The sequence below is a fragment of the Lupinus angustifolius genome, unplaced genomic scaffold (assembly GCF_001865875.1).
Source record: "Lupinus angustifolius cultivar Tanjil unplaced genomic scaffold, LupAngTanjil_v1.0 Scaffold_50_46, whole genome shotgun sequence".
In the NCBI taxonomy this organism is placed as follows: Eukaryota; Viridiplantae; Streptophyta; class Magnoliopsida; order Fabales; family Fabaceae; genus Lupinus; species Lupinus angustifolius.
In genome coordinates this window covers 3,341-30,089 of record NW_017722374.1, presented here as the reverse complement: position 1 = coordinate 30,089, position 26,749 = coordinate 3,341, and the positions used below count along the sequence as shown (strand labels likewise).

The following is a 26,749-nucleotide window of genomic DNA, read 5'->3' as shown; positions in this document are numbered from 1 at the left end:
GTTGTAGTTGCAGTTGCTAATATTAATTTCTAATAGCTCAACACTGTTGTGACAACTTATCCCATAAATTATGTCACTACATGTATCACAAGTCTACGATTGGTTGAAAAATATTTTTAAGTTAAAAAATTATTAATTATTTATTTTTTCTGATCAACCATAATTAATGATATATACAGTGGTACAATTTATGGAATGATAGATACGTATGCACCGCTATATTAATTTCTAATATACATTAGGGGGAAAGTTAGTTGGGCCTGTTTGCACTAGGAGAGCAACTATAAGACCAAACGTTTTATTCAGTCCAGCATTTTTATCGACCCAAAAGAGAAATAGATAGAAAAAGGGTATTGTGGATTGGTTCATTGGTTGATGCTTTGTATTCATTCACTCTGATAATAACATACGTCAGCTAAGAAAATAACATGACAAAAACAAAACCAAGAAAAAGCAATTAAAATATAAAACGCTACACAGTTTATATACATCTTTTGACACTTCAAAGGGGAACAATAAAGCTAGAAAATAATAACAACAAAAAAACTATGCAAATCAACTCGCATTTAAGAACGACAACTTCCAATCTTCACTCTCCGTATATGATCAGTCACCATGAAGATATCAGATATTGATTAGAGGCCAAAACTAAACTCCTATGTTATGAAGTTAGCACTGAAGGTAGGTCAGACAAATGAAGTTATTTGCTTGTTTTCATTGTTGGTTTTTGGGATAAGCATTTCACTTGTGAAATATGCGATCTGAGACTACACTCTTTAACCTGCTCATGAAAAGGTTATTGTTAACGAGATTGTTGTTATATCACTCAAATTTTAACCATCATCTATTGAAAAAGATTATTATTAATGAGTTTGTTGTTTTGTCAGTCAATGTGTGTCAGTCACTTGCAGCAATTGTGTGTCGTTTCATTTGATTGATCAAGAAAATACTAAGTTAAATATTTCGCCCTTTTCCATATATAAAATTACCTGCATGGCTGTAACAATTGACAGAAGGTCTCTGCAGTTTTCAAGTAAAACACGCTCCTTTGCATTTAAGTTGGCAACTTCAATCACCAGCGAATTTATGTGTCCAACCTATCAATTGCAAATGCTCTCAGACATTTTGATATGTTAATTGCAATATGCTTAAAGCCATCAAACTGTCACCAATAAATACATATAACTGGTCATACTTTAATGCATATTAACCATGTAGAAAGTGCATAAAGTGTAATACATGGTATGTAAATCATAAATTCAGCTCATGTAATTGATGTTATTCTATTCATCCATTCATTGAAGATTTTTATCTGTTTACTTATATATTTATGGACCCATCACTACATAGATTGCTGGATGTTAAATGATTTCTTACCAAATTATTCCATATTTATTCAGCATATAAAAACTATTACTTAATCTACTATAGATTTCAATTCAAACCTACCACGCTATACATTGCCCTCAATGGAAAATTGAGGAACAACATTGGGAGAGGAGTTAGGCCAATAATCAACTCATCCAAATGCAGAACATCAGAATATTTTAATCCCAAATTAATACTGTCTACCACTTAGTGATCTAAACATTTCCACCTATTGTGACCAATATATAGCTCCCTTTGCCAGAATGAGGAATGATTTGAGGAGTAATTAATCCTGTATACCACCTAGTGAACTAAATATTTTAACCTATCTGTTTTCAATCTTCATTTCTTGCCCCAACAGAAAGAAGAGAAACTTAGTAAATTGAAGTGCATGAAATATTAAAAATACTGCAGGGTTAAAGAAATATTTTCTTTTCAACTATCTAGGAGGGAAAAATAAATATAGAAATTAAACATTGATCATTTTTATGCGCACCCTCACCCCCGATAGTCTCTAGCCCACACTACTTCCCTTGTTATTCTCCCATACCCACTTTCCTCTTGATTGCACACATGTACTACTCTGTAGTTTACAAGAGTAAACTTATAACAACTAGTTCAATGAAAATATAAGCAGAACTCTATTAAGAATTACTTGAAAGAAAAGGCAGAATGACTGAACGCACTACAAAGCACTACTTCTTTGTTTTATACTTTGATCGGAAATAGAGTCTGTGAGAACCATCCCTAACACTAAATGCGGTAGTGTTAACAAAAAAGACATTTAACATTCTGCTCTCATCAAATATCTTATTTGACAGGAATATATGTCTGGAAATAGAAAGACCCAAAGAAGGGAGTGGGGATAAGAGTAGACAATCTTAAACCAAACATGAAAATAGCTGTACAATATGAAGTCATCAAATGGTATAACAAATACATAAACAAGAAAAGCAAATTAAGAATGAAGTGCACAAATGGTAGGTTATAAGTGAAGTTAGAGAAATCCAACTTTGCCTATTCTAGAAAAATTGCATACAAAATACCAAACACTGCAAGAATACAATATCTCATTGTTCTTGAAGCAAAGGATTTAATCACTGTTTTAATCAAAGTTAAGTGGATTTTATATAGAGATATGACATTATCATTTAAGATAAAATAAAAAATTTAGCAAATGTTTTGAATAGGCAATTGCTCAGTTATTAGTGCCACAACAATCCAAACGGACTGAAACAACCTTTGTGTGTATGACACCATGAGGCATTTGGTAACAATTTAAAGTCTTTTATGTGACACCCACCCACAATATATGATAGGCAGTAGGCAACTTAAATTATTTGGTTCAACAGATCGGCTAAGCAGAGGAAGCAAGGGAAATTGAAATATAGAACAACCACCACTATATCTAACAGAGCAGTTTTAAGAAACAAGTCCAATGACCTTTCACTTGTTTGTAACGATTCCTAGCACCTATACATGAACTATAAAAAATTCTAGAACATGACAAGACTAGGCTAGACTTGTGGAGTACAAAGCTATTAGAAAATTAATCAACACTTATGTATCATTACAAATTTCAAATAATACTTGAGATTCATCATCCATAAAGGCAGTGTGGGAATATATACCTTTGGTAACAATAGACATATGGAGGATGCCATTGCCTGCATCACATCCATGGCTGAGCAAATAGCGTCCTTCACATTCAGCACGTCTGCCTGAAGCAAAATAAGAACTCTGTTAATTACTCTCAAATATGCTAATAAGCAATAACAACTGAATTACTATGTTACTCATTACCTATAATAATGACAAAAAATAAAATAACAAACAAGAAGCTAAAAGGAAAGTACCTTGGCCCCACCAACAATAGGAAGGCGGAGAGTGCTAGCCTTCAGTCCCTCAATAGCTCCTGAAAGTGAACTAGAGTACACCAGATCCAAACAAGCCCAATCTTCCAAGTATATCATCTGCATGAAATAATTTCCATTAAGAGCTTAGGAAAGTTGAATAAAGCCAACGACACCATAACTGCCTTATGCACAAACTGGCTTACAGGCATGAATGTCAATATCTCTCAAAGTTATCAGAAAAGACAATAATATATCACACATGTATTTTAGCACACTTTCAGTTTCTTTCTCATGGGCAATATATATGCATGTTACTAAGGAAGATAACTACATGAAACCAGATGCCATGGGTTGACAGCAGCACTATTAAGGACTGGATGAGAAATAAAGCTAAAACAATAAAAAAACACAGGGTAGCCATAGATCTTACCTGCTCCTTGAGGATGGATATCAACTTAAACTGTTGCTTCAGCATTTGTAACTCTGTTCTTTTAGCTCTAACAGATTCACGCAGTTTGGAGGCAGCTAACCACACATCATAGAGGCTTTTCTGATACGAAGAAGATTATTTAGGCAAAAGTATAACAAAATAAACAAAAAAGAAAGCAACATGGAAAGCAAACAAATACAACCAAACAGTGTGCTAAATATAAACAGTGTGAACTTAAGTTTACACACAAAAATATCCATTCACAATGCTTCTCCTAACATCCATACAATCCAAAAGACCAGATAAACATAACAATGAGTTTTTAAGTGTGGTCTGTGACCACCATTGACATAACAATATTGTGGTTCTAGAAGTCTCCTCAAATGTATGGTGGCTGCATTGGCCACACTATTCAACAATTACGATAAAAGACAATTCAATGGCAATCACAACCCCAACTGTAATCTAAAATCACGAAGGGGTGCACAATCAGGTAGTCACATACTAGTGATTACAAACAAAATAGAACTTATTTTTTTAAAGAAAAACTTACCTCTGCGTTCAATGTCTGCACAGAAAGAGTAGCATCAGCCCTGGCATTTACAAAACGCCATTGCAGGAGTCTGTTATACGCGAGTCTCAGCAAATGTGCATCAGTAATTCTACTCTCCCAGATTTTCCCTCTCGAAACATCCACAGCAAAACTCAAAACAGAAGGCTCATTACCGAACCTATTACTCAAACTACTAGTCACACCAGTTCTCGATTGAGAAGGACTAATCCCTCTCGAAGGCGACCATGGCGTAGCTAGCTTAATTGGCGAAGAAGGCCGGATCGTGGAGCCAATAGGAGAACAAGCAACCAGACCCCTACTATTCACAATTCCTCGTGGAGATAAAACAGGACAATCCACCTGTAGTTTTTTCGGTCCGAAAAGCTTTGGAGGAACAATAATAGCTGGTTTGTTTCCATTTCCACCATTCCTAGACGATGGAGAGCTAGGATTTTCCGTTTGACGCCGTGATCGGGCATTCGCCTCTTGCCAGAACCTCGCAGGCACCACAGTTGCATGTGATCTACCTCCACAACCACCTCCACAAAATTCTGAAGAACTACTAGAACTCAAACTTTCATTATCAGAAGCATTTACCTCAGATCCACCATCTTTGTTCCTTTCAATAGAACCTCGAACATCCGCAATTGAATTCTGCAATGACCTAACAATCTTTCTGGCAGAATCTCCTCCACAATCCGAGTTTCTATTCATGCAATTCACCACCGGAATTTTCCCCGGCCAAGGTTGCTGATCTGAACCGCCGTTTCTAGAAGGTGTTGTCGTCGTTTTCCTCCTCTCCGGCGTGCACTTCCTCAAACTTGAAACCGTCGGAGACGGCGCCGGTTTCGCTTTACTGACCTGGATCGAAAACGACTCACCTTGAAACGAAACGCTCAAACTCCTCGTCGAAGTGAAAAGCACCTTCTGAGTAGCACCACCACAAGGCACATTTCCATTCCCTGCACCCGCACACAGAGAATTATTATTATTATTATTATTATCATTGTTGTTACTATTAAACCGTGGAGTTCCAATTCGTTTTCTCCCAACAGATTGTGAACGCTTCAGCAACGGAGTAGCGTGTCGAATCATGCTTGGTGTTGAGTTCACTGTTCTTGTTATCTGAGGCGAAACGCAGCGTTTTGAAACAGAAAACGAAGACGATGAAGAAGAAGACATGTAGCGAGAAGTAACTTCTCGTGATTTGGACCCACGAGGAGGAGCAAGTGCATTATCTGATTCAGATGGTAACAAAGGAGGTCTCGTTGGAGTAGCTGTTCGTTTTTTATTTAACGGTGTAGAAATTGCAGCCACCATTGTATTATATAATATTTTCCTTATTCGTTCATCAATGAAAATCGCTTCTAAATTTGTCCATGAAATTAACGCTCAGTCATATGAAGCTAATATAGGAAGAGAATTTTCAAAGCAATGATGCAAAGAGAATGAGGAAGAGAGAATTAGTAGTAGTAGTTTAATTTAATGAGAGAAATGTGTGGAATTGAACACGGTTTAAGCGCCGCGAATGTTATCGGTAATATTACCGTTACGCATCGCCGGTACTAAGTGAGACCGCGTGTCGTGTGCGTGAGGCGAGTAAGGAGTGTAACTGTCGCAGTCGTAGTAGGACTAGTGGACTAAGGGAGTCATTCGCTGCGTCATTGTGATTTGTGATTTGTGATTTGTGTTGCTATATTGGGGGAAAATTAACGCAAAAATTATGATTATGAGGGAAGAAGCTATGAGCCTTAGAATTAAGCTGGGACTGTGACACACGTACGCGCGGTGTTTAAGGGAATTTATGTACTCGCGTTCAGTGGATATTGGACAATGCAATCATCGTTTTTACCAGTCATTTCTTTTTATTATTTCATTTCTTGTAACAGTAATATTTTTTTATAGTTGAGTAGATTTATATTTTGTTTGGATTGGGAGTGAATATGGGAGGAAAGAAAGATGATAAAAAATTGTGATAAGAGTTTGGTATGATAAAAAATAAAAGGAAAGTAGGGAAGAAAGAATAGTCTGAAAAGAAAACGTTGTTACCATACCACATAACAGTATTATTTTTATATTTTGAAAGAGATTAGCTAACATGTTGATGGTCTTTTCTTAAAAGTTTTAGAAGTAAGCTATGTTATATGATTATTTAATAGTCATTCCTTGTTTTTCCATCGAGTTATACACAGAAAGCAAATTTATGGGATCCACCGTTTTAGCCCTTTTTCTTCATCTTTTGAGTAGTGTAACTAAACTGTAAAAAATTCAGTTTTACTAATAAATTGGATCATTATTATATGTTACACAAACACTAAACAATATAAAGGAAATATTATCTTATAACACTATAGGAGTTGAGTTTTGAAGATGAATATGTAGAAAATAGAAAAATTCAAAGTCATCTAATACACACTTAAAATGACTCACATATATTAACAAAATGTTGGTCTAGTGTAAGATTCATTAGATACTTGGATGATAAAAAATTAAATGTTCAATCCTTGAGAGTAACTAGGGGCAACTATACACTGAAATTGATTAATCTTTTTACCCAAATGAAAAGATATATCCTTATTAGTACAAAAAAATGACTAACATGCCTTCTATTTTTCTTCTTTCTATTAAAAAAATCATTTGAGTCAATTTATAAATTAAATTTTAAAGAAGAATGAAAAGAAAATATCCATCCATTTCTCTAATGTGTATTTCATTTCTTTCTCCATTTTATTTCCATTCCCCCTCTAAACTAAAACTGGCAAACTTAGGAAAGCGTTATTTGTTAGGGGATAATTTGGTAAATGAACACGAGTTTACCTCACTTATGGTGATGTTTTGTTGACGCCACATTTAAAATTTTGATAGTAAAATGTAGTAAAGGGGTGAAAAGGACGTTGTGAGAGAGAACAAAGTACAAACTTTGATATTGGAATTGGATATTTGCGTTGTGCGTAGGGAATGAATCTTCGGAGAGACGTTACGCAAACGACATTACTGGGATTTTATATCAGAATTAAATTTTGTAGGGTAGTTAACGGGAAAAATAGAAGTACCCATTTCAATTTTTAGTCTATGGTAAGGGACCAATTGTACAAAGTTCGAATGACATAAAATAGCTAAAAGTAATCACGACTTTAATTAATTTAGCTTTGGAGCTTGCAGGATTAAGGTTGCTTTAACTTTTGATCTTTATCTCACTGCTTATGGTTCATTTTTTAATTTCATGATCATAGAATCCATAAACTACCAACAAGCTAAATCAAGAGAGATAATAGATATGTTTAGATTGACTAATTTAATCTATATTTGATATCTTTATGAATAATTGAGTTTTCCAAATTTTGTAGTATAGAAAATTGAGAACCAAATTGAGTCCTTACGCTATTTTTTATTGAAATGCAATTTCATTAACGTGACTCGTGACCCCAGTTTACAGATTTTACTTTCCATTTCCCTACATTTTTAATGGCTGCAATTACGTGTGCTATTGAAGGTAATTATAGTAAGAAATTTATAAAATAGCGTGCATATGCTAAAGTATTGGATAAGTATTAATTTCTCACGAACATTAGGAATTAGAAAACTTCCTTCTGTATAACATTCCAACTAAGCGATTTAGATGTGGATAAGTGTAATATGTAGTGAGTACTCATGTTTTTAATTTTATGATTCACGTGGAAAAAGCTCGTCATGAAAATAAATATAAAAATCCTTTTATATTATTGTGTTTTGCAAGTCCTATGTGACTTATAAGTATTGACTTATTTATCAAAAACAAGCCAGGGATGATTGTGCGAGCTAATAAATTTATAAAAGTACTTATAAGTCTATATTTGATAAGTTCCTTAGAGATGACTTCAGTCTTAGAAGTGAGAAACTTATTTTATTTTATATCTACTAGTTATTTTATAAGCTAATTTTGTTGAGTTGTTACCAGAAAGAGAAGAAGAAAAGAGTGAAGTAGAGAAGATTGGAGAGAAGAAATAGATGTATATGAGAAGAATGTATATGCCTTATGTTGCATAGATTCAATGTATATTATTTATAGTAAGCAAGACATAACTGGTTTTTGAATCTATCAACTACTTTCTATACTTGGAAAGTCTTAACTAACTCTACTTTTACACTTTATCCTACACTAGCTTGAGTTATAACTCTCTTTCAATATTCCCTTCTAATTCAAGCCTTGGGTAGGATGCAATTCATGTGCCGAAACCACACCAATTCGTCTTCTTAACTATGCAAATCTATCAACTTTTAGTGCCTTTGTAAACCCATCAGCAAGTTGTTCTTCTGTCTTGCAGTATGCCACTTCTAATCTTTCTTTGTTCACTAGGTTTCTTAGGAAGTGAAATATCACCTCTATATGTTTACTTCTGTCATAACTAACTGGATTTCTTGATAGATTTATGGCTGACACGTTCTTTATCTTCAATTGCAGATTTGTAGCGGTTTCTTCACAATAAGCTTCATTTCTTCGAGCAATTTTTCCAACCATACAGCTTGGCAAGCAGCATAACAACCAGAGATATATTCAGGTTCGCAACTTGACAAGGCAATGACCTCTTGCTTCTTTGAACACCATGAGATGGGTGCTTTATTGATCAAGAACAAGTAGCCTGAAGTGCTCTTTCTTTCAACTGGATCTCCCCCATAATCTGAATCAGAATAAGCAATTAGTTTCAATACAGAGTCGTCACCTTCATTTGGAAATAGAATTCCATAGTCAATTGTCCCCTTGATGTACCTTAAGATCCTCTTAGCAACTACCATATGAGATTTTTTAGGCTTGCACATAAACCTGCTCACTACTCCAACACTGAATGCTAGATCAGGTCTACTATTGCATAGAAATCTTAGGGAACCAACTATTTGCTTAAACTGAGTTTCATTCACAGGCTCTCCTTCTTCATCTTTGCACAATTTTGAATTTGTTTCAGTAGGAGTTGTTGCTGCATTACAGGTTTTCATGTTGAACTTTTCTAGCATTTCTATTGCATATTACTTTTGATGCATTAGTATCCCTGCAGTTGTGTATGCAAATTCTATCCCAAGGAAGTAACTCAGCTTGCCTAAATCAGTCATATCAAATTCTGCCTACATAACTTTCTTAAATCCTTTGATGGATTCAGAATTTGATCTTGTGATCAATAGGTCATCCACATATAAGCAAATGATTAGCAAGACCTCAAGCTTCCTTTCTTTGACATAGACACCATGTTCAACAGTGCACTTCTTAAAATTGAGTTTGTGCATGAAGGAATCAATCCTTTTGTTTCATGCCCTTGGGGTTGCTTTAAGCCATACAAGGCTTTGTTCAATTTGTAGACCAATTATTCCTTGCCTTTTTTTATGAAACCAGGTGATTGTTGCACATAGACTTCTTCCAATAGTGGCCCATATAAGAATGCAGACTTTACATCAAGCTGAAACAGAGACCAGTTTCTAGCACAAGCAATTGCAATCACCATTCTGACGGTTTCAATTCTAGCCACATGAGCAAAGACTTTTGAGTAATCTAGCCCTTGTTTCTGCAAGAATCCTTTGGCAACCAATCTTGCTTTGTACTTTGATATTGAGCCATCAGGATTGATCTTCTGCTTAAAGATCCATTTCACCCCTATGTGATGCTTGCCCTTTGGTAGTTCAACTAGGCTCCAAGTCTCATTCTTTTCAATTGCTTTGATTTCTTCCTTTATTGCCTACTTCCACACCTCCTGTTTTAATCCCTCTAAGTCATTTAATGGAACAGCTTCAGCCATCAATGCTAAGTGAATCAAGTCACCCTCTTCAGTGATCTGATTATCTGAATTTACCTTATAGTCACTGAATCTGATAGGTATTGATCTATGCCTTTGAGTTCTTTGGTGTGGATCCACCATTGTTGATGCAGATTCAACTTCTTCTAGATCATATGTTGGCTGATTCTCATAGCTGGTTTCTTCATCAATGCCCCTAGGAATCACCTTCTTTAGACTAGTATACATCAGTTTCCAGTCCCACCTTTCATGTTCTAGAACAAAACATCTGTGCTGATTGTTATTTTTTATTTTATTGGGTCATACAACCTATAAGCACCTGTGGGGTTATATCCAACAAGCACCCGTGGGGTGATATCCAACAAACACCATTGCCTCACTTTTGTCTTGAAGCTTTGTTCTCTTTTGATCGGGGATATGCCTGAAAGCTAATGAGCCAAATACCCTAAGATGACTAACTGATGGTTTTCTTCCAGACCAGATCTCAATTGGTACTTTTCCTTCAATCTTCTTAGTAGGGCTTCTGTTCAGAATGTAGACTGAGGTTGACACAACTTCTGCCCAGAGTTTTTGAGGTAACTCCTTTTCTTTGATCAAGCTCCTTGCCATGTTTATGATGGTCCTATTTCTCCTCTCTGCTAGACCATTATGTTGTGGTGTGTATGGTGAAGTTACTTCATGCTTGATCCATTTCTTTATGCAGAATGATTCAAACTCATTTGATGTGTATTCACCTCCTTCATATGTTCTAAGTACCTTTAGTTGCCTACCACTTTCTTTTTCAGCAGTTGCTTTGAAGTTTAGGAAAGCTTCAAATGCATTTCCTTTGGGTTTCAACACATCAATCCAAGTCATCCTGCTGAATTCATCAACGAAGATTATGTAATACCTGTTTTCAGCCAAGGATTGTGACTCAAAGGGGCCACAAATATCTGAGTAGACAACATCCAGTGTTCCTCTTGATCTCATACACACATTTGCTTTGAATGGATTTCTGGTTTGTTTTCCAACCAAGCATACTTCACATATTTTTTCAAGTAGTGAGGTGATTGGTAATCCAGTCACCAATTGTTTGGTCCCTATATGATGTAGACTCTTGAATTTCAAATGTCCATACCTGGAGTACCATAATCAGCTTTCATTATATGCTTCCATTGTGGTTAGACACTGCACTTCAGCTGCTTTGATGTCAACTTGGAAGGTTCTGTTGCTTGTCAATTTGCTTCTAATGATCAGGTTCTTTTCTGCATCAAACATTTCAAGTTTGTCATTCTTCATTAGAACACTAAAACCTTTCTCCACTAGTTGACCTATGCTGAGTAAATTGCATTTCATGTTAGGCACATAAAGAACATCTGTGATCATTGCCTTGGAGCCATTCTATCTTTTGATGATTACATTTCCCATTCCTTCCACTTCTAATGAGCTATCATCAGCAAACTTCACCTTGCTCTTCTTTGATGAATCAAAATTAGTCAACCACTCCTTATGCTTGGTCATATGATTTGAGCATCCTGAATCCAAGTACCAAGATCCAGTTTGTGAATCTCCACCACTTGTTGTTACCATAAGATTGAGTGGTTCTTGATCAGAGTCTTCTTGTGTTGCATAGACTTCTTCATGGCCATTTTGTCTTGCCTTCTCTGTATGACATTCATAGGAGTAGTGTCCCATTTTGTGACAGTTAAAGCACTCTACCTTCTTCTTATCAAACCTTTTGCTCTTTGTATTCATTCTTGACCCTCCTCTAGAAGATTCAGGCCAATCATGATTTAGTTTTCTCTATTCTTAATTCACCAATGTGTGGATGATGTGCATTTTGAGAAGATTCAGAATGGAACCACTACCAAGGAAGCTTGGGACACTCTAATTCTAAGTCATGTAGTGGGAGAAAAGATTAAAAAGGTAAAACTTCAGACCTTAAGGAGACAATATGAGTTGTTGTATATGGAAGAAGGAGTTGTTGGGAGATCTTCATCCATGAGTTATAATATTCCTCCATGGGTTAATTGAAAGAAGCATATAAGTGGGTTTGACACCACATCTTGACCCAAAACCTTAAGGCATTAGGTCTATGGGTCCATCCACTTATATGCTTTTTAACTCGCCCATTTTTGCCCAATGTGGAACTTCTTCATTCACACTTGGAATACCCTACATCTTCCCCTCAAGTATGAGTTCCCCTTCAAGTATTGGATACACCAAAACTCAACTCTCTATTTACTTACACCGTCGTTGGCTTATCCTTTCATCAATGGAACATGCCATCTTGACCTGTCGTTAGGAAGACTTTCGACACAAGGATCCATCATGGATCTACCGACCACGTGTCGCTTCAATACTTCATTGAGCCGTCAAACCACCTGCTCTGATATCACTTGTTGGGAGATCTTCATCCATGAGTTACAACATTCCTCCATGGGCTAAGTGAAAGAAGCATATAAGTGGGCTTGACACCACATCTTGACCCAAAACCTTAAGGCATTAGGTCTATGGGTCCATCCACTTATATGCTCTTTAACTAATCCATTTTTGCCCAATATGAGACTTCTTCATTCACACTTGGAATATCCAACATCTTGGATGAAGATCTCCCAACAAGTGGTATCAAGAGCCACAAGAAAAAGGGACCTGTTAAAGAAAATCAAGATTCGTTAAGGGTGAACGACTCTTCGTGCAGATCGAAGGAGCCAGTAATTGAAGACAATTCGCTGGAGTCCATAAAGCTGAGGTTGAAGGACAGATTCACTGATTAGAAGGACAATCTCTGGGCAAAATTCAAAATGGTGGGAAATGGCAACAATCTTCCATCAATGGGGCTCCCAATTCTCACTGATAAAAATTGGGATAGATGGAGAACACAAATGAAGGTGCTCTTCTGCTTTCATGAAGTAAGTGAAGTAGTAGAAGATGGAATTCTTCCATTACACACTGATGCCACTAAGTTATAGAGAGCAACCTTCAAAGATGCCAAGAAGAAAGACAACAAAGCTCTAATACCAGAATTTGTTGGGTTGTTACGAGAAAGAGAAGAAGAAAAGAGTGAAGGCAGTGAAGTAGAGAAGATTGGAGAGGAGAAATAAATGTATATGAGAATAATGTATATGCCTTATGTTGCATAGATTCAATATATACTATTTATAGTAAGCAAGACATAACTGGTTTTTGAATCTATCAACTACTTTCTATATTTCGAAAGTCTTAACTAACTCTACTTTTACACTTTATCCTACACTAGCTTGAGTTATAACTCTCTTTCAACAAATTTTACCAAAAATGTTATGTTTTATCAACTAGTTTATAAGCTCATAGTTTTCTGCTTCTAACCAATAAGTTCTCAGCTTATCCTATAAGCTCCCAATTGAATGATAAACTTCTAATTAACTTATAAGTTAGTTATGTTAAACATAACTTAAGCATGTAGGTGAATTTATTTAATAGTGGTAAAAAATAAGGTGTTAATTTAATGGTCCAATAAAGTTAGGCTCTCTACCATTGTACAAGGTTAAAAGCTAATATTTGATATTTGGGAACTATACTTGCTAAATGAAAAGTTATAGTATTCCGAATGAGATTAGTTGTCCTTCCAAATATGTGAAATCAAACCAAAAAAAAATACAAGTTGATTCAAACATGGCCTCATGACAGTTACAAAAATCTTTTTCATAACAGTATATTAGTTCAATTATTGCATTACTACCTATATAGTCCTTGAGTTAGACTCATCTCCGTTATTGGAGAGGCAAGTTATGAGAAATTGCATTGACAAACCAAAAGACAATGTTATTTATGACCTTTAGTTTTTATTGAAGTTGCAATTTTAGTCTTAAAAATACACTACAAAATACAATTTGTCTCTCCATTAATGGAGATGACTCTTACTTGTCCTTCTATATCCTAAATTTCATCACAAGTTTCATGCATGTCGTTTGAAAATGCAAGCAACGTGATAGAACCAAGAAATTCACACAAACGGTCCATCAAGAAAGAACCCATCATAATCTATCTTTGATGCTATGATTTATGCATAGGGAGCAGGGGTGCTTGGTCCTGCACTTGGCCTAAGAGGATATGTTTGGCTGCATATGTACAAATTAATTAGCATATTGCAAACAACACATACTTTTCCTATCCTAAAAACATTTGGTATAGTTGAAGGTGGAAATACTTGCAACTACTAAAGTAAGTACCAACTATGAAACATAGTCAGTTATGCCAGAATTTGTTTCTTACTAAAAAAGTGATATTTAATTCTATGGCATGGGGGTTGCAAGATAATGAAGACATGGATGGATATATCACCACAATTTAGCATTTAATAGCAGGTGTACAAGAGTCAATAGTTTATGTATGGGGTTATATCTTTCATCCAAGTTTATATCACTCTATATACCTGGTTTCTTATTGGCTAGAAAAATAAAATAAGAATTAAAAATATATTAATTTTATATTTTTTATCAATGATAATAGAATGATACATTAAGTAATATACATTTTGAAACAAAGTATATTTCATTTAGGTCTAATGCGATGTCTTGGCTAAACTTATTTTCACTTTAACGTGTGACCACCATCTTCCAATTGATCATTATTTAATTCACAGTTAAAGAATAAGATACCTATGTCTTATATTTTGCCACTTTTTGGGTCTTAACTCATAAGTTAATGCTTTACAACATGTAAAATGAAGGCCTATAAGCATGCATTTGGACCTGGGAGGAGAAGCATAGGAAACACTTAATTTACATAAAATTGAAATTAAAATTGAATAGAAAAATAGTATGGACAGCTACACATGCATGCCTTCACTTTTAACGCGTATATAATAAGAGGTGTCACTATTGCTTAATAGGACCACCTCCAAAAGCAACTTCCTTCTCAAGCACTTCATTTCATTATGGTTCCATTCTTTTCTTTGTAACTATCAGCAATAAATGTTTTTACCATTTATAAAAGTAAAAAAAATGGCCAGATAACCTTCAGCTTTCTTAAATCATTGCATATTCTGGTTAATTTGAGAATGTTATAATAAGTGGTTATTCTTGGGATTTGCATTCTCTTCATAAAGATTCATTTATCAAAAGCTTACGTGCACCACTTAACCTAATAGAGAGGTGTCAGATTAAAAGTTGTGTTTAATTTAGTTTAATTTATAGGCAATAAAGACAATAGAAAAGTGAGAGAAAAAGAAAAAACATTTTGGTTAAAACCTAGAGAAATTGTTTTAGATTTTGGTGATTGCTTGTTCTTTTACTGTTGGACTTGGTGTCCCTTTTTTAATATTAGTTGCTACAACTATGTATCATTGACTCTTACGGATTCTGGTAAGTTATGGAAATTATTATAGGCGACACGTAGTACTATTTGATATGTTTTTTTTGCCATATATTCTCATCTTAATTTAAGACTAGATTCTGTAGCACAGGAAAGAATTCTTTCTTATTATTAAGTCATTATGTTCAATTTCCCATCACTCATTTTAGTGGGCAGTTTGGTTTTTATGTGATTGATAGTTTAGAATTTGATAATAATATAAATTAATAATAATAAAGCAAGGGAAATGTAGTTATCTCTGCACTCATATTAGGTCCATTAGACCATCACCTCCACGAGTGGAGTATTAATGAGATATGATGATAGCTTTGTACAAAATTTTGTAACGAACAATTATTTTGTCTAGAGAGAGCTTACAGAAGGAGAAACACAGTACATATAAAATATGAGTAGATTTTCACCTCACAAAGTTGGTCGTGTAAACTTAATTTCCTTCCTTAATTCTGGCTATTTGTCTAATACGAATGCTAATGATTATGCTATCACTATTTTAATGCAAATATAAATCATGTGATGATCACTAAACTTCAATTACAATATTGCAAAAGATGCAGAATATTACAATATTGTTAAGAGGATAAGGTTGGTATAACGGTTAGTTTTTATAAGATTACGAGTCCAAATCTTGGAAACAGTTTTTTTGCTTGTGGAAGTAAGACTACATACAGCTAGCTTTCCAAAACTCATGAAGTCAGAGTTTCGTGCATCGGTCATCATTTTTATATAATGTTGCAAGCTAAGCAAAAAAGCATTACTTTTAAGATGCTGGATCTTTAATGTATTTGTTCTTCCTCTTCTCTTAACATCTTTCCTTTTGCTTTAGCACAAGGGCTTGAGCTCTTGTGGGTCCTTGGTATTTCCTAAAGCACTGTATTGATTCACAAGTTCATACCTGATACCTCTAAAAGTTTTCCAAAGCAAAAAGCCACAATTGAAGGTGGTGGGTTCCAACTTAATTTGATAGAAAAACACTTGATTATTATGAGCAAGAAAAAATCTGCTTAGAACTTTTTACTATTTAATCTGGTTGATTAAATCAGACATCCGGTTCAGCATACTACTTTAATCACTGAAGAATGTTGCATGGAATGGGTAAAAGGGTGAGGAGATTTCTGCACAGCCAACTAATTAATGCAGCCATGCTTTTCCAACTAACACGAATTTATTTCATCATGTGGATAATGTAGTAGATCAATAGAGTGATAGACTCCACTGAACATCTGGATCATCTGGAAGGGAATTGAGTCACCTTAGCTAGTGATCTCGAGTTCGAGCTCTTGGTATGCATGCAATGGTTATAAATAGAGAGAGAGCAGTGTTTTAAATTGCAGTTGTGATTATAGTTATAGTTGCATTGTTGTGATTATAGTTATAGTTGCATTGTTGTGATTGTGGTCATTGAAGTTGTTGCAATGAGGATTGTTCGACTAGAGCAAGATTATCTCCAATAGAAGATACCATTCACTATCCACAACTTGATTGTGTTTGGTGTGTAGCCACAGCTCATATCTTCCGTTCAGTCTTTGTTCTAAACAGTTTAATAATGCTGCCTGTAGTAGTAACTAATAACAAAAACAAATATTCTAATGTCAACTTCTAATATAAATTTCTAGCATGTGTCTCACCCATCTAAGTTAATATTTTTACTTTAGCATCACTTCAATTTGCCTTTTCCCCAAACTTTACTAAAGAGAAGTGACTGATTTGATTAAGAGTAAGAGGTTGAGCACATCATAAGTTAAGAAAAGAAAGTAAAAACCAGAAGGGAAAGAAAAGTGACATATATGCAGAATTGTTGGTTAAGATCAAGGTCCACTCAGAAAAGTTTTCCAATAACTTGATGATTAGTTAAAGCCAACCCTTTACAATGAAATTACACTAGTTAGGAGTTTTGAGAGCTTAATCACTTGAGAAACACTTCAAACAATAATTTTGGGTTTCTAAAAGGAACCTTTTCATTATGGTCTAATTACTCTTTGCAAACTTAAACATGGTACCCCACATTGAATAGAACAAAATTTATCTATGCCAAAATAATTTTATTTCTTTATTCTCAATCAAAAAATACTACCACGTATAATGTTGTTACTTTAAAAAAAATTATTATTTATTGATACATATTTATTAAAATCATAGTAATAATGAATTTAAGATCTTCTATCCCGTTTTCTTGTGCCTAGCTCATTACTACCTATTGGATTTTAAAAATATGCATCAATAAATATTAATTATTTTTAGTTAACAACATTACACATAATAATATTTGATTGGTTAAAATCATTTTGGGATAAATAATTTCTTTTCCATTGAATGGGCCCACATAGGGGCTTCAAGAAATGATGCCTTGCTTGGACCCATTGATATATCTTTAGAAGACCAGGACCTGATAGCAAGGTATTGCTAGTGAGTCAAGAAAAGCAAATGAGAAAAGAAGTGACACACTTGATGAGATGTGGATTGATGGGGTTCTCAACTTTCAATAGTAGTTATCCTGGTGGTACTAGCTGGATACATTTTTTTGGGGATCAAGCTACATGAAGGACAATAATTTTAACTTATGCAATAAGATTCAAGATATAACTTAAGTCTAGTCCTACTTCTAGTATGGTATCATTTTTTGGATTTCCATGGATGACTTTGCTCTCACTGCTGATGGTGGTTATATATTTGCCAATAGATGCTTTTGATAAGAATTTGGTTGGATTAGGCAATGATAATTTTTTATTTAGAAGATGCATACATTGACAATGTAAAAGTTTTTTTATACTCTCACTATATTATATATTATTCATACTCAATCAGCATAATTGCAATGGTAAACCCAACCATAATTTTAAACCATCACTGTTAGAAATTTGGATTCTAAAAATTAATAGAAACCACTGCTCACAGAATTCGTGGGAAATTAGGATGTAGTCATCAATGGTTAAGGCTGGCTAATTATACCAGATTCGCCAGTTAAAAAGCATGTTGTACTTTCCAGAGTTGCTATGATCTGATGCTCGACTTGCATTACTTTTTTGAGCATTTTTTAATGAGAAAAAAAATACTCAATTTAAATTGTTAGCATGAGTCATAAAAGAACAATATATTATTCCCTGAATGTGTAATAAAAAACTCATTGAATGAGTTATTTTACATCATTAAACTAATCTATTAGTTTCCTAAAGTTAGGATATACTATAACTAATGGCAACAATTTCTGGGACCGAAACCAAGGTTCTTTCCAATTTGAGATTATACAATTACCTTGATGGTCAATATTGAAAATAACTTCATTAAATATAAGACGCAATATTGAGAAGTTGCATAAAACAAGCATAAGGATATGCTGATCGAAAATAATTATCTCTAGTACTAGAGAGATAAGTTTCACTTATATTGAAAAGTAAAAGTGTCATGTAATTACATTTAAAGGAAAATTGTCATATTTTTGTGTTTTTCACATTGTTTATGATGTATGTGTTAAAATAGTTGAGATTTTGTTAGTCGGTTAGTTAATTTGGTTAGGGTAGTTAGTGTTTTCTTCCCTTTATATAGATGATTCAATGTAACTTTGGAATTTAATTCAATTCAATAACATTTTCTCATTCTTTCTTATTCATCAAGAATTTCTCTTATTCATGTCTACTATCATTTTAACAGATGCCCATACAATAGTGCATAAATCATACAAATTATCATTCCAACTTTCCAAAGTGCATAAATTCAATGGGCCAATTCATAGGATGCTAAAAACCCAAAAGACACAATATTCCATGACAATTTAAAAAAGCTGACTAAACAACTCTTCAAACTAGAGCCCATAATCTTTATTCTGAGCATAGTTAAAGGCCCACGAGCAGGCCTGAAGAGAAGGGCAAGTTACTTGGAAAAAACATATGGATCAGTAGCATTTGGTAATGGCAAGTAAGATTGTAATCATCCAGAGTCATGTTACCTACAAATACAATAACCTTGTTGTTGTTGTTGTTTATAACAATGCTTTCATTTTCCTGAATTTTCATATAAGAGACCACTTATAAGATACAATTTCACTATAATAATTTGCCATTCCATTATAAATTATGTTTTGATTGTTTTTAACCTAAGGTCTGTGGATTATTAAAAGCATCAATACCTTCAATTTCCTGCTTGCTGCAATCAGTGCTGTTCTGTCACCAAAGTTGGCAGAAATGAAATATGAAATGACGTTAGAAAAGTTTTGTGGGGTAAATTGATGAAGTCTTCACTTTGTTTTGAAGCTAAACAATAGAACATCCATTAAAATTAATGCATGCAATATTTAGAGCCAAACATTACACTACTAAATTATAAGCATTATCAAATGCATAAGAATAACAATTTGACAGACCCATAGGACTTATCCAGCATTGCAGAACTTTGTGAAAGAAGGATTAACTTGATAATGGTAACAAAGTGGAACGACCAATTTGAGAAAAAAATGAGGGAATAAATTGAAGGGAAAAATACAAGTTAGTATGTTTTTCCATAAAAAAATTGTACAACTTAAATCCACATTAAAGTTACACTTCTCATTTCGGAAAAAAAATAACAGTGTAATATTTCTCGCTTTGATGTCAGTTATAGAAATAACATTGCTTAAATAGGAAATATTGTATAATCCTCATCAATTGCTCTAATTAAATACGAGCTTCCAGCATAAGGGTTTGTTTGATAGTTGAATTTTGGAGGGGATGAATGAAAAAAGAAAATTTAAGAATCATCTCACTAATGTATTTTATAATTCTCAAGCCTTCATTTTCTTTTTATTCCTCTCAAAAATCCAATTCTCAAACTAAACTAAAAGTATCTAGTAAATGTTGTAGTGCATTACACTATGCCCATCACAAGTGAGGGGTTTCATTTTTTTACCTACACACATGATCTTATTCACATTATTCTTGTCCCAAAGAAACTTCATCTCCGCATGATAGACTTGTTCTTACTTTTATTCTTTCTCAAATTGGCTGTGATTATTTATTATAGTCATTCCTTAAACAAAAATTAAAAGTGATTTATAATTTTGAAAAAATGAACTTGTAGTTTTAAAAACTAATTTTAAGAAAAATACTCAAAATAGTTTGTTCTAAAAATGAAAGAAACTTCTAACAATTTGTCAACCAATTTTATACTTTAAAATTTTAACAAATTCCATTACATCTTCCTAACTAAAACTTTATTATTGTCTTAATCGAGTAAATAATAGTAACAAGACATTGATTTAGTGTTATAAAACATCATTGGATCTCTAAGATATATGGTTCGATTCCTAGAATTGATACTTATTGGAAGGAGCAGCCATAAACTCAAAAATGATTAGTTCATTATCCAAAAAGATATGTGAATACATGTACACCTCTATCCACTTATGTAAATAATAAATAAATATTTTATGTAATTATACTATTTTATAGTTCATTTTTAAATTTTAACTGTAAATTTTATGAACACCTCTATCCACTTACAAACTTCAGCTTCTAGTTACCTAGTTAATTTCAGAACTGGATAACAGTTACACACTATAATAAACTAACATTACAAGTTTTTGAGAATACTAAAATTTTAATTATGAAATCAACCAATATGCTTTCAAAATGGTTTGCCCTAAATTAATTTTGGGTTTAGAAGCAAGTTTGGGACACAGAACCAAACACACACATAATCTGTATCATTTAGTTTCATCCTCACCTTTGTATATTCTACAATTTCGTAAGATTTATCAAATTTATAAATAAACTTCGAATTCCCCAATAAGAAGAATCTCTCGTTAATCATCCTTTAGTTTCTTTCATTTCGTTCTCGAATCCTGTTATTGGATAATTCTTCTCGTTCTCGTGTGATTGGTTAACAGCAGCACTGGTTTTTCGATTCCTGTTATTTCTCTCTTCGGGTCAGTTTTTATTACTCAAATTCTGTTTAGATTTTTAACATATAACAATTTGTGTGTTTGTACAATTTAATGGGTCTTGGGTTCCATAAGCTATGTGGGTTGGGGTTAGGTTTTGATTGGAATCTTTGTGTATAGAAAAAAAGCACTATTGGAGTGTTAATCGCGTTAAGTGCATGAAAGCACCATAGGAGATTAGTCTCTTACCTATAGAGTGGGATTATACTATGGGAAAACAAAGAAAACAATTACAAGTGGTTATGATGCTTATATAGCCAAATACTTAGGTTGATTATGCAATTTTCAGTTTATCTGTTTTATTTTATGAGGTAATACATAGTGCAAAGTGAATATCTGAACTGTTTGTTAAATATATTTAGATCATCCAAGACATACATTGTGGTGAAATTTATATGGACCCGTCTATTGTGAAGCTACTGGAAGACGATGAGGTTTTATTTCCTTTCTTTTTTTCTCTCCTTATTTGAAAATATATGGTCTTATTGAATAGGGGCTGAACTTATTATACCCACCGTGTTTGAACGTCTGCACTCTGCAGGACGAGACAATGCATTCAGGGGTGGACTTGGAAGCGTTCCAGGCTGCCTTAAATAGGGATATTGGAGGAGATGCGTCTGCTTCTCAGCCTTCTGGTTCAGACTCTGGTATCCCTCAAATTCTGGTCATATTTGATTTGATTTTTTATTTTATTGCAATTTTTTATTATGCTATTAAATTTGTCACGCCTTCAACCAATGTTTGAGTCTATTGTTTATATATGAAGAATCAAAATGATTAAAAGAAACTTAATTTGTTATCATGGTGTTTGAAAACTAAACTATTTTGGTTGTCGATTAAGTTAGTTAGCTATGTCTCAAGTTTATTTCTTCTTTTGTCCTTTGTGTTTCTTTGAATGCAATTTGATCAGCACTAGTTAGGAAGATCCAAGATATGTTCTGCAATTATCTATATGGACTAAACAAATTTCTGCTTCACTGTCAAATTATTCTGATGCCCTTTGTACAACTAGATATCTGTGTGGTTAGGTTTCTTGTCCTTCTGCTGACTGTTAATTTTCTTGCTTGTTTTAGTTTTAGTTCTATTTGACTGTTGAGTAATATGATTTTTAATATTTGCTTGGTAACTTCTCAATTGCACATACTTTACGTGCTACTACTATCATTGCCACAGCTTTGTCTCAAGGAATCAACAATTCAGTCAGTCAGGCAATACCGCAGTGGCCAACTTCTAGCCATGACAATAGAACTGACAGTCAAAATCAAGAGTCTAAAACTGCACAGCAGCGAGAGCAACTTTCATCTGAGGTGGAGCTGAAGCAACATGGATCCCTTCTGGAACAATCCCAACATGTTGCTTCTCAAGTTGTAAATAATCCTCCTTTTTCACAGAAACAATCTCACGATGAATTTCACCAATCGCAGAATGTACAAGTTTCCGTCCAAAATTCTCAAATGATTGGTATTCAAAATTCTGGAAAAGATCCTGTCCATAATCACGAGATAGTCCAAACACATAACCCTAGTAATGAATCTCAGTATGCGAAGTTGCAGCAGATCAGTAATCAACAGGATACCATTACTGAGCAGCCAAGAAGCCTAATGAACCAGCCTAGTAAGCAGGTACCATTTGGCCTGTTGCTACCTATCTTGATTCCCCAACTTCCGAAAGATAGAGCCATGCAACTGCAAACTCTATTTACTAAATTGAAGGTGGGTTTCTTTCTCTTCCTCTCTTTATGTGCTAATTTCAACATCTTTGCTACTAATTTTCTGTTTTGTCCATTTTGTTGCCTTTCATTTTAGAAAGAAGAGGTTCCGAAAGACAGTTTTGTGCGGCTTATGAAAGGTATTGTAGGGGACCAGATGCTCAGATTAGCAATAGCAAAAGTGCAACAGGTAGGTAGGAAACATGGTTTGTCTCGTGTCATTGATGGTTTTTACTAAAGCAGTTGAATATTGATGTCAAGTTTGCTAAAGTTCATCCATTTATGCTGTTATAGATAAGGCCCAACCAAGGACCTGCTGGCCAGCAACCTGCTGTAAGGATGCCAACTGTTGGTTCAGGTGCAAGACAATTTAATGATCCCCATGCTTTAGCACAACTTCATCAGAGAAGTATGAATGCTACTGCAGACCAATCTCATATGATATCTTCATCTGTCCATAATGCGGGGAGCAATGCTAGAAAGTCTCAGGAATTGGATGCTAAAATAGAATCACAAGGATTGCAAACAAGCCATTTACCAACTTCCAGTTCCAACATTGGTAGACAAGAAACAGAAAGGTCATCAGTTCACGTACAAGGGCTTAATAAGCAGCAGCAGCAACATCTACATTTCTCTTCTGCATATGGAAGTACTGGTGGTAATTATAACCCTTTTTCTGGAACAACCACTAGTTCCACTTCATCTATCAAACCACAACTACTTGATTCGCACTTGGGTCAAACTCCACATCAAAGCACTGGTCCAAATCACATAGGTGGGGTACCACAAGGTTTGAACACCAGTATGCCAAAACTTGAACGGCATAATTCTTTCAATGATCCCAAAAGGCTACCTGGTGGATCTATGTCATCCGTGGTAAATAATACAACACCCCAGCAAGCTTCACATGCTTGGAAACCATCAATAAACAAAGAACAAAATGTGAGCTTGTTGTCATCTGTTTCATATGTAAAAAAAGAACCTAGTGACCCGTCTACTGAGCAGCAACATAGGCTTAATTTGTCTAAATTGCATGGCTTGCCTTCTGTTAATTCTTCACAGATTGAACAGGGTAGTTCTAATCAAGGAATTGTAAAGGATGAGTTTTCACGAGGTCTTCCAGCCTCCACAAGCATGCCACCAACAACATCTACAGGCCTGCCACCACACAATTCTGCTCCCCCTTCTGTAATGACCCAACCAGATCCTAGTGTCTCAGTAAGTTTAGACTAATATAAATATCTTGTCTTAAGATACAAGGGGTAATTTTGTATGGATCACATGATGGCCAACTATGTTTTTGTTTTCAAGAGCATTGTGCTTCCCTTAGTACTATGTTAATATTGAATGCATATCCAATGTAATTGTTGATGCACAATTTCCTTCCCCTCTGAATTTGATTGATTAATGTTTCAGATCCCATCAAGCACTTCTGGAATTATGGCAAGGGCACCTATGAAAAAGCCTTTTCCTGCCCAGAAGAAACCACTTGAAGCACTTGGTTCCTCACCTCCTCCTTCAAGGTGATGTATTGTTTTGCTGTTTTTTTATTTTATTTTACTTGCAGACCCCACTTAATGGGATTAAGGCTTAGTTGCTGTTTTATTTTATTTCACTTCTAACTCATTTTGATATATGCTTAATGTGCATGTTATCCTACAGTAAGAAACAAAAAACATCTGGGGGATCTGTAGAACAAAGCATTGAACAACTTAATGATGTCACTGCTGTTAGTGGAGTTGATCTTAGGGTATGATACTTTGTCATGTTGAACTAAGCCAGAGAGCTCAACGAGCAGGGAATGCTTACTGTTTTATTTCAAAATCTGAAGTTTATTTGTTTCTTATTTTACAGGAAGAGGAAGAGCAGTTATTTTCAGGGCCTAAGGATGACAGTCGAGTTTCAGAAGCATCTCGAAGAGCTGTGCAGGAAGAAGAGGAAAGACTGATTTTGCAGAGAACTCAATTGAATAAGAAATTGGTTGAGATTTGTTAGTGTCTTATTCATGCCATATCTCCGCCCATCTGTTTTATTTCTTTCCTTTTGAGCTTATGTACTAGGCCTCCAACCTTACAAGTGTATTATGTTGTTACTCTGGCAGTGGTCAAATATGGCTTGAAGGGTATTGGCAATGATGTAGAGAGATGCTTGTCACAGGTGAGATTTATGCAAATTTTTGCTTTCCGTTTCATTCGGTTTGCATTTAATCTTAAGACTAATAGCAAATGTTCAGTGTGTGGAGGAAAGAATGCGTGGACTAATAAGTAACCTGATTAGACTGTCAAAACAGGTCAGTTGTTTTCTCCTGCTGCTTACGTGAATAAACTTTCATAATTGCATAAAAAAAATTAAATTTAAGAATTTTCCTACCAGCGGGTTGATTTTGAGAAGACAAGACACCAGACTGTTGTCACCTCAGATGTTCGGCAGCAAATCATGACAATAAATAGAAAATTAAGGGAAGAGTGGGAGAAAAAACAGGCAGAAGCAGAGAAGCTTCGAAAAAGTAATGATGTGAGTTCCACACCTTGAATGTGTAATGAGTTACAAGATAAAAGTCTGTCCATGCACATTTCATCTGTGTGTCTATCATGTAACTTGCCAGTTTGCATTTCAAACCTGTGTCTATCATGTAATCCCTATAATGCTATTTTGAAGTATAGATCGAGAACAATACTGGAGTTGATGGTGACAAAGAGAAGGATGAAGGTCGTAAATCAACAAAGGTATTTATACCATTCTTATATTTCACTTTTATCTATGTAGGAAATCTTTCTGTTGATTTATATAATATGCTGCAGGTAAACAAGGAAGAGGATGAGAAGATGAGGACAAATGCTGCAAACGTTGCTGCCCGCGCTGCTGTTGGGGGAGATGATATGCTGTCGAAGTGGCAGCTTATGGCCGAACAAGCCAGGCAGAAACGTGAAGGGGGGACAGACATGTCATCTGGTTCTCAATCCGCTAAAGATGTGAACCGCAAATCTTCATCAGCATCTGGAAGGAGTATGAAGGATAATCAAGAAGGGGATAAAAAAGGTCCAACTATTCCATCTTCAGGTAAGTTTTGTTAAAGCTTTTCAGCCATCATTTAGTTGTGAAAGAAATCGACTGCAAAATAGCAGTCAATTATATATATATTCACCATGCTGATATCTGTAATGCTTATCTTAATTTATGTATTAAAAAGGTTTGTTAATATATATGACCGGAGGAAGTAGACTCCATTAGAATATCTCACATTAACATAGAATGAAATAACTAATATATGTTTTGCTTAATGTTCAAATTTGTTTATGTGGGGTGGGGGTTTGAAAATGTTCTCTAAGCTTTGAATCTCCTCCTCTTTTCAACTACCTTGGCTATTGATCACCTACCTTGGCTATTGTTCTGTTGCATAAGGTGTAGAATACTAAATGCTTTATTTTGCCATCAAATTGGCTTCAATGAACTTTGTATACAAAGGTTGCAGTTTGAGTTAGTACTGTTTTGATTGTTTGTGCTGCTTTACCATTGCTATTTTGCTCTTTTGATTTTCCAACAGGGACTTCTAGAAAACATGGGAAAAATCATGCTCTCGCATCTCAAACTAGGGTAGATCGAAGCATCTCTGTCAAGGATGTAATTGGAGTCCTGGAGAGGGAACCCCAGATGTCCAAATCACCACTCATATATCGCTTGTATGAGAGAATTCATTCTGATGCCCCAGCTGAACAAGGTTAAACTAAGCACCCAAGTGTTATTAGTTTTGTAATTTTATCGCCTAAACTTATTGTTAACTTCCTTTTACCAACTTAAATTGAAAGGTTTCCTCAAACTGGGAAGTTTTCTTG

General features: G+C 34.7%; 2 protein-coding genes across 5 annotated transcripts; one reads left to right on the top strand and one right to left on the bottom strand.

Moving 5' to 3' along the window:
• Window positions 1–434: 434 nt before the first annotated feature.
• Window positions 435–5,945, bottom strand: LOC109338959 (QWRF motif-containing protein 2-like). Its single transcript, XM_019576311.1, has 6 exons — window positions 4,208–5,945; window positions 3,655–3,774; window positions 3,225–3,341; window positions 3,000–3,089; window positions 990–1,097; window positions 435–781 (listed from the first exon to the last, which is right to left on the bottom strand). The coding sequence occupies exons 1-6, from the start codon at window positions 5,525–5,527 to the stop codon at window positions 701–703; spliced, it is 1,836 nt and encodes a 611-aa protein (XP_019431856.1). The 5' UTR covers window positions 5,528–5,945; the 3' UTR covers window positions 435–700.
• Window positions 2,430–26,749, top strand: LOC109338958 (transcription initiation factor TFIID subunit 4b-like). 4 transcript variants are annotated; one of them, XM_019576308.1, is made up of 16 exons: window positions 2,430–2,443; window positions 21,018–21,193; window positions 21,571–21,642; window positions 21,750–21,855; window positions 22,382–22,920; window positions 23,014–23,106; window positions 23,211–24,134; window positions 24,333–24,439; window positions 24,579–24,666; window positions 24,771–24,906; window positions 25,018–25,073; window positions 25,150–25,206; window positions 25,290–25,430; window positions 25,580–25,642; window positions 25,718–25,976; window positions 26,461–26,749. In XM_019576308.1, the coding sequence occupies exons 3-16, from the start codon at window positions 21,604–21,606 to the stop codon at window positions 26,637–26,639; spliced, it is 2,787 nt and encodes a 928-aa protein (XP_019431853.1). In that variant the 5' UTR covers window positions 2,430–2,443; window positions 21,018–21,193; window positions 21,571–21,603; the 3' UTR covers window positions 26,640–26,749. The 4 variants fall into 4 exon arrangements, with proteins under 4 accessions (XP_019431853.1, XP_019431855.1, XP_019431854.1 ...); XM_019576310.1 differs by lacking the exon at window positions 2,430–2,443 and having other exon boundaries at window positions 20,883–21,193; window positions 23,211–23,858; window positions 23,988–24,134; XM_019576309.1 differs by lacking the exon at window positions 2,430–2,443 and having other exon boundaries at window positions 20,883–21,193; window positions 23,211–23,858; window positions 23,979–24,134.

Coding starts and splice junctions, on each gene's coding strand:
- LOC109338958 (XM_019576308.1), top strand. CDS start 21,604: ATGGACCCGTCTATTGTGAAGCTACTGGAAGACGATGAG. Junction 23,107..23,210: donor CAATAGCAAAAGTGCAACAG/GTAGGTAGGAAA, acceptor ATGCTGTTATAG/ATAAGGCCCAACCAAGGACC. Junction 25,643..25,717: donor AAGGTCGTAAATCAACAAAG/GTATTTATACCA, acceptor AATATGCTGCAG/GTAAACAAGGAAGAGGATGA.
- LOC109338959 (XM_019576311.1), bottom strand. CDS start 5,527: ATGGTGGCTGCAATTTCTACACCGTTAAATAAAAAACGAACAGCTACT. Junction 3,775..4,207: donor TGCAGACATTGAACGCAGAG/GTAAGTTTTTCT, acceptor TCTTCGTATCAG/AAAAGCCTCTATGATGTGTG. Junction 782..989: donor CAATTGTTACAGCCATGCAG/GTAATTTTATAT, acceptor TTTCATGAGCAG/GTTAAAGAGTGTAGTCTCAG.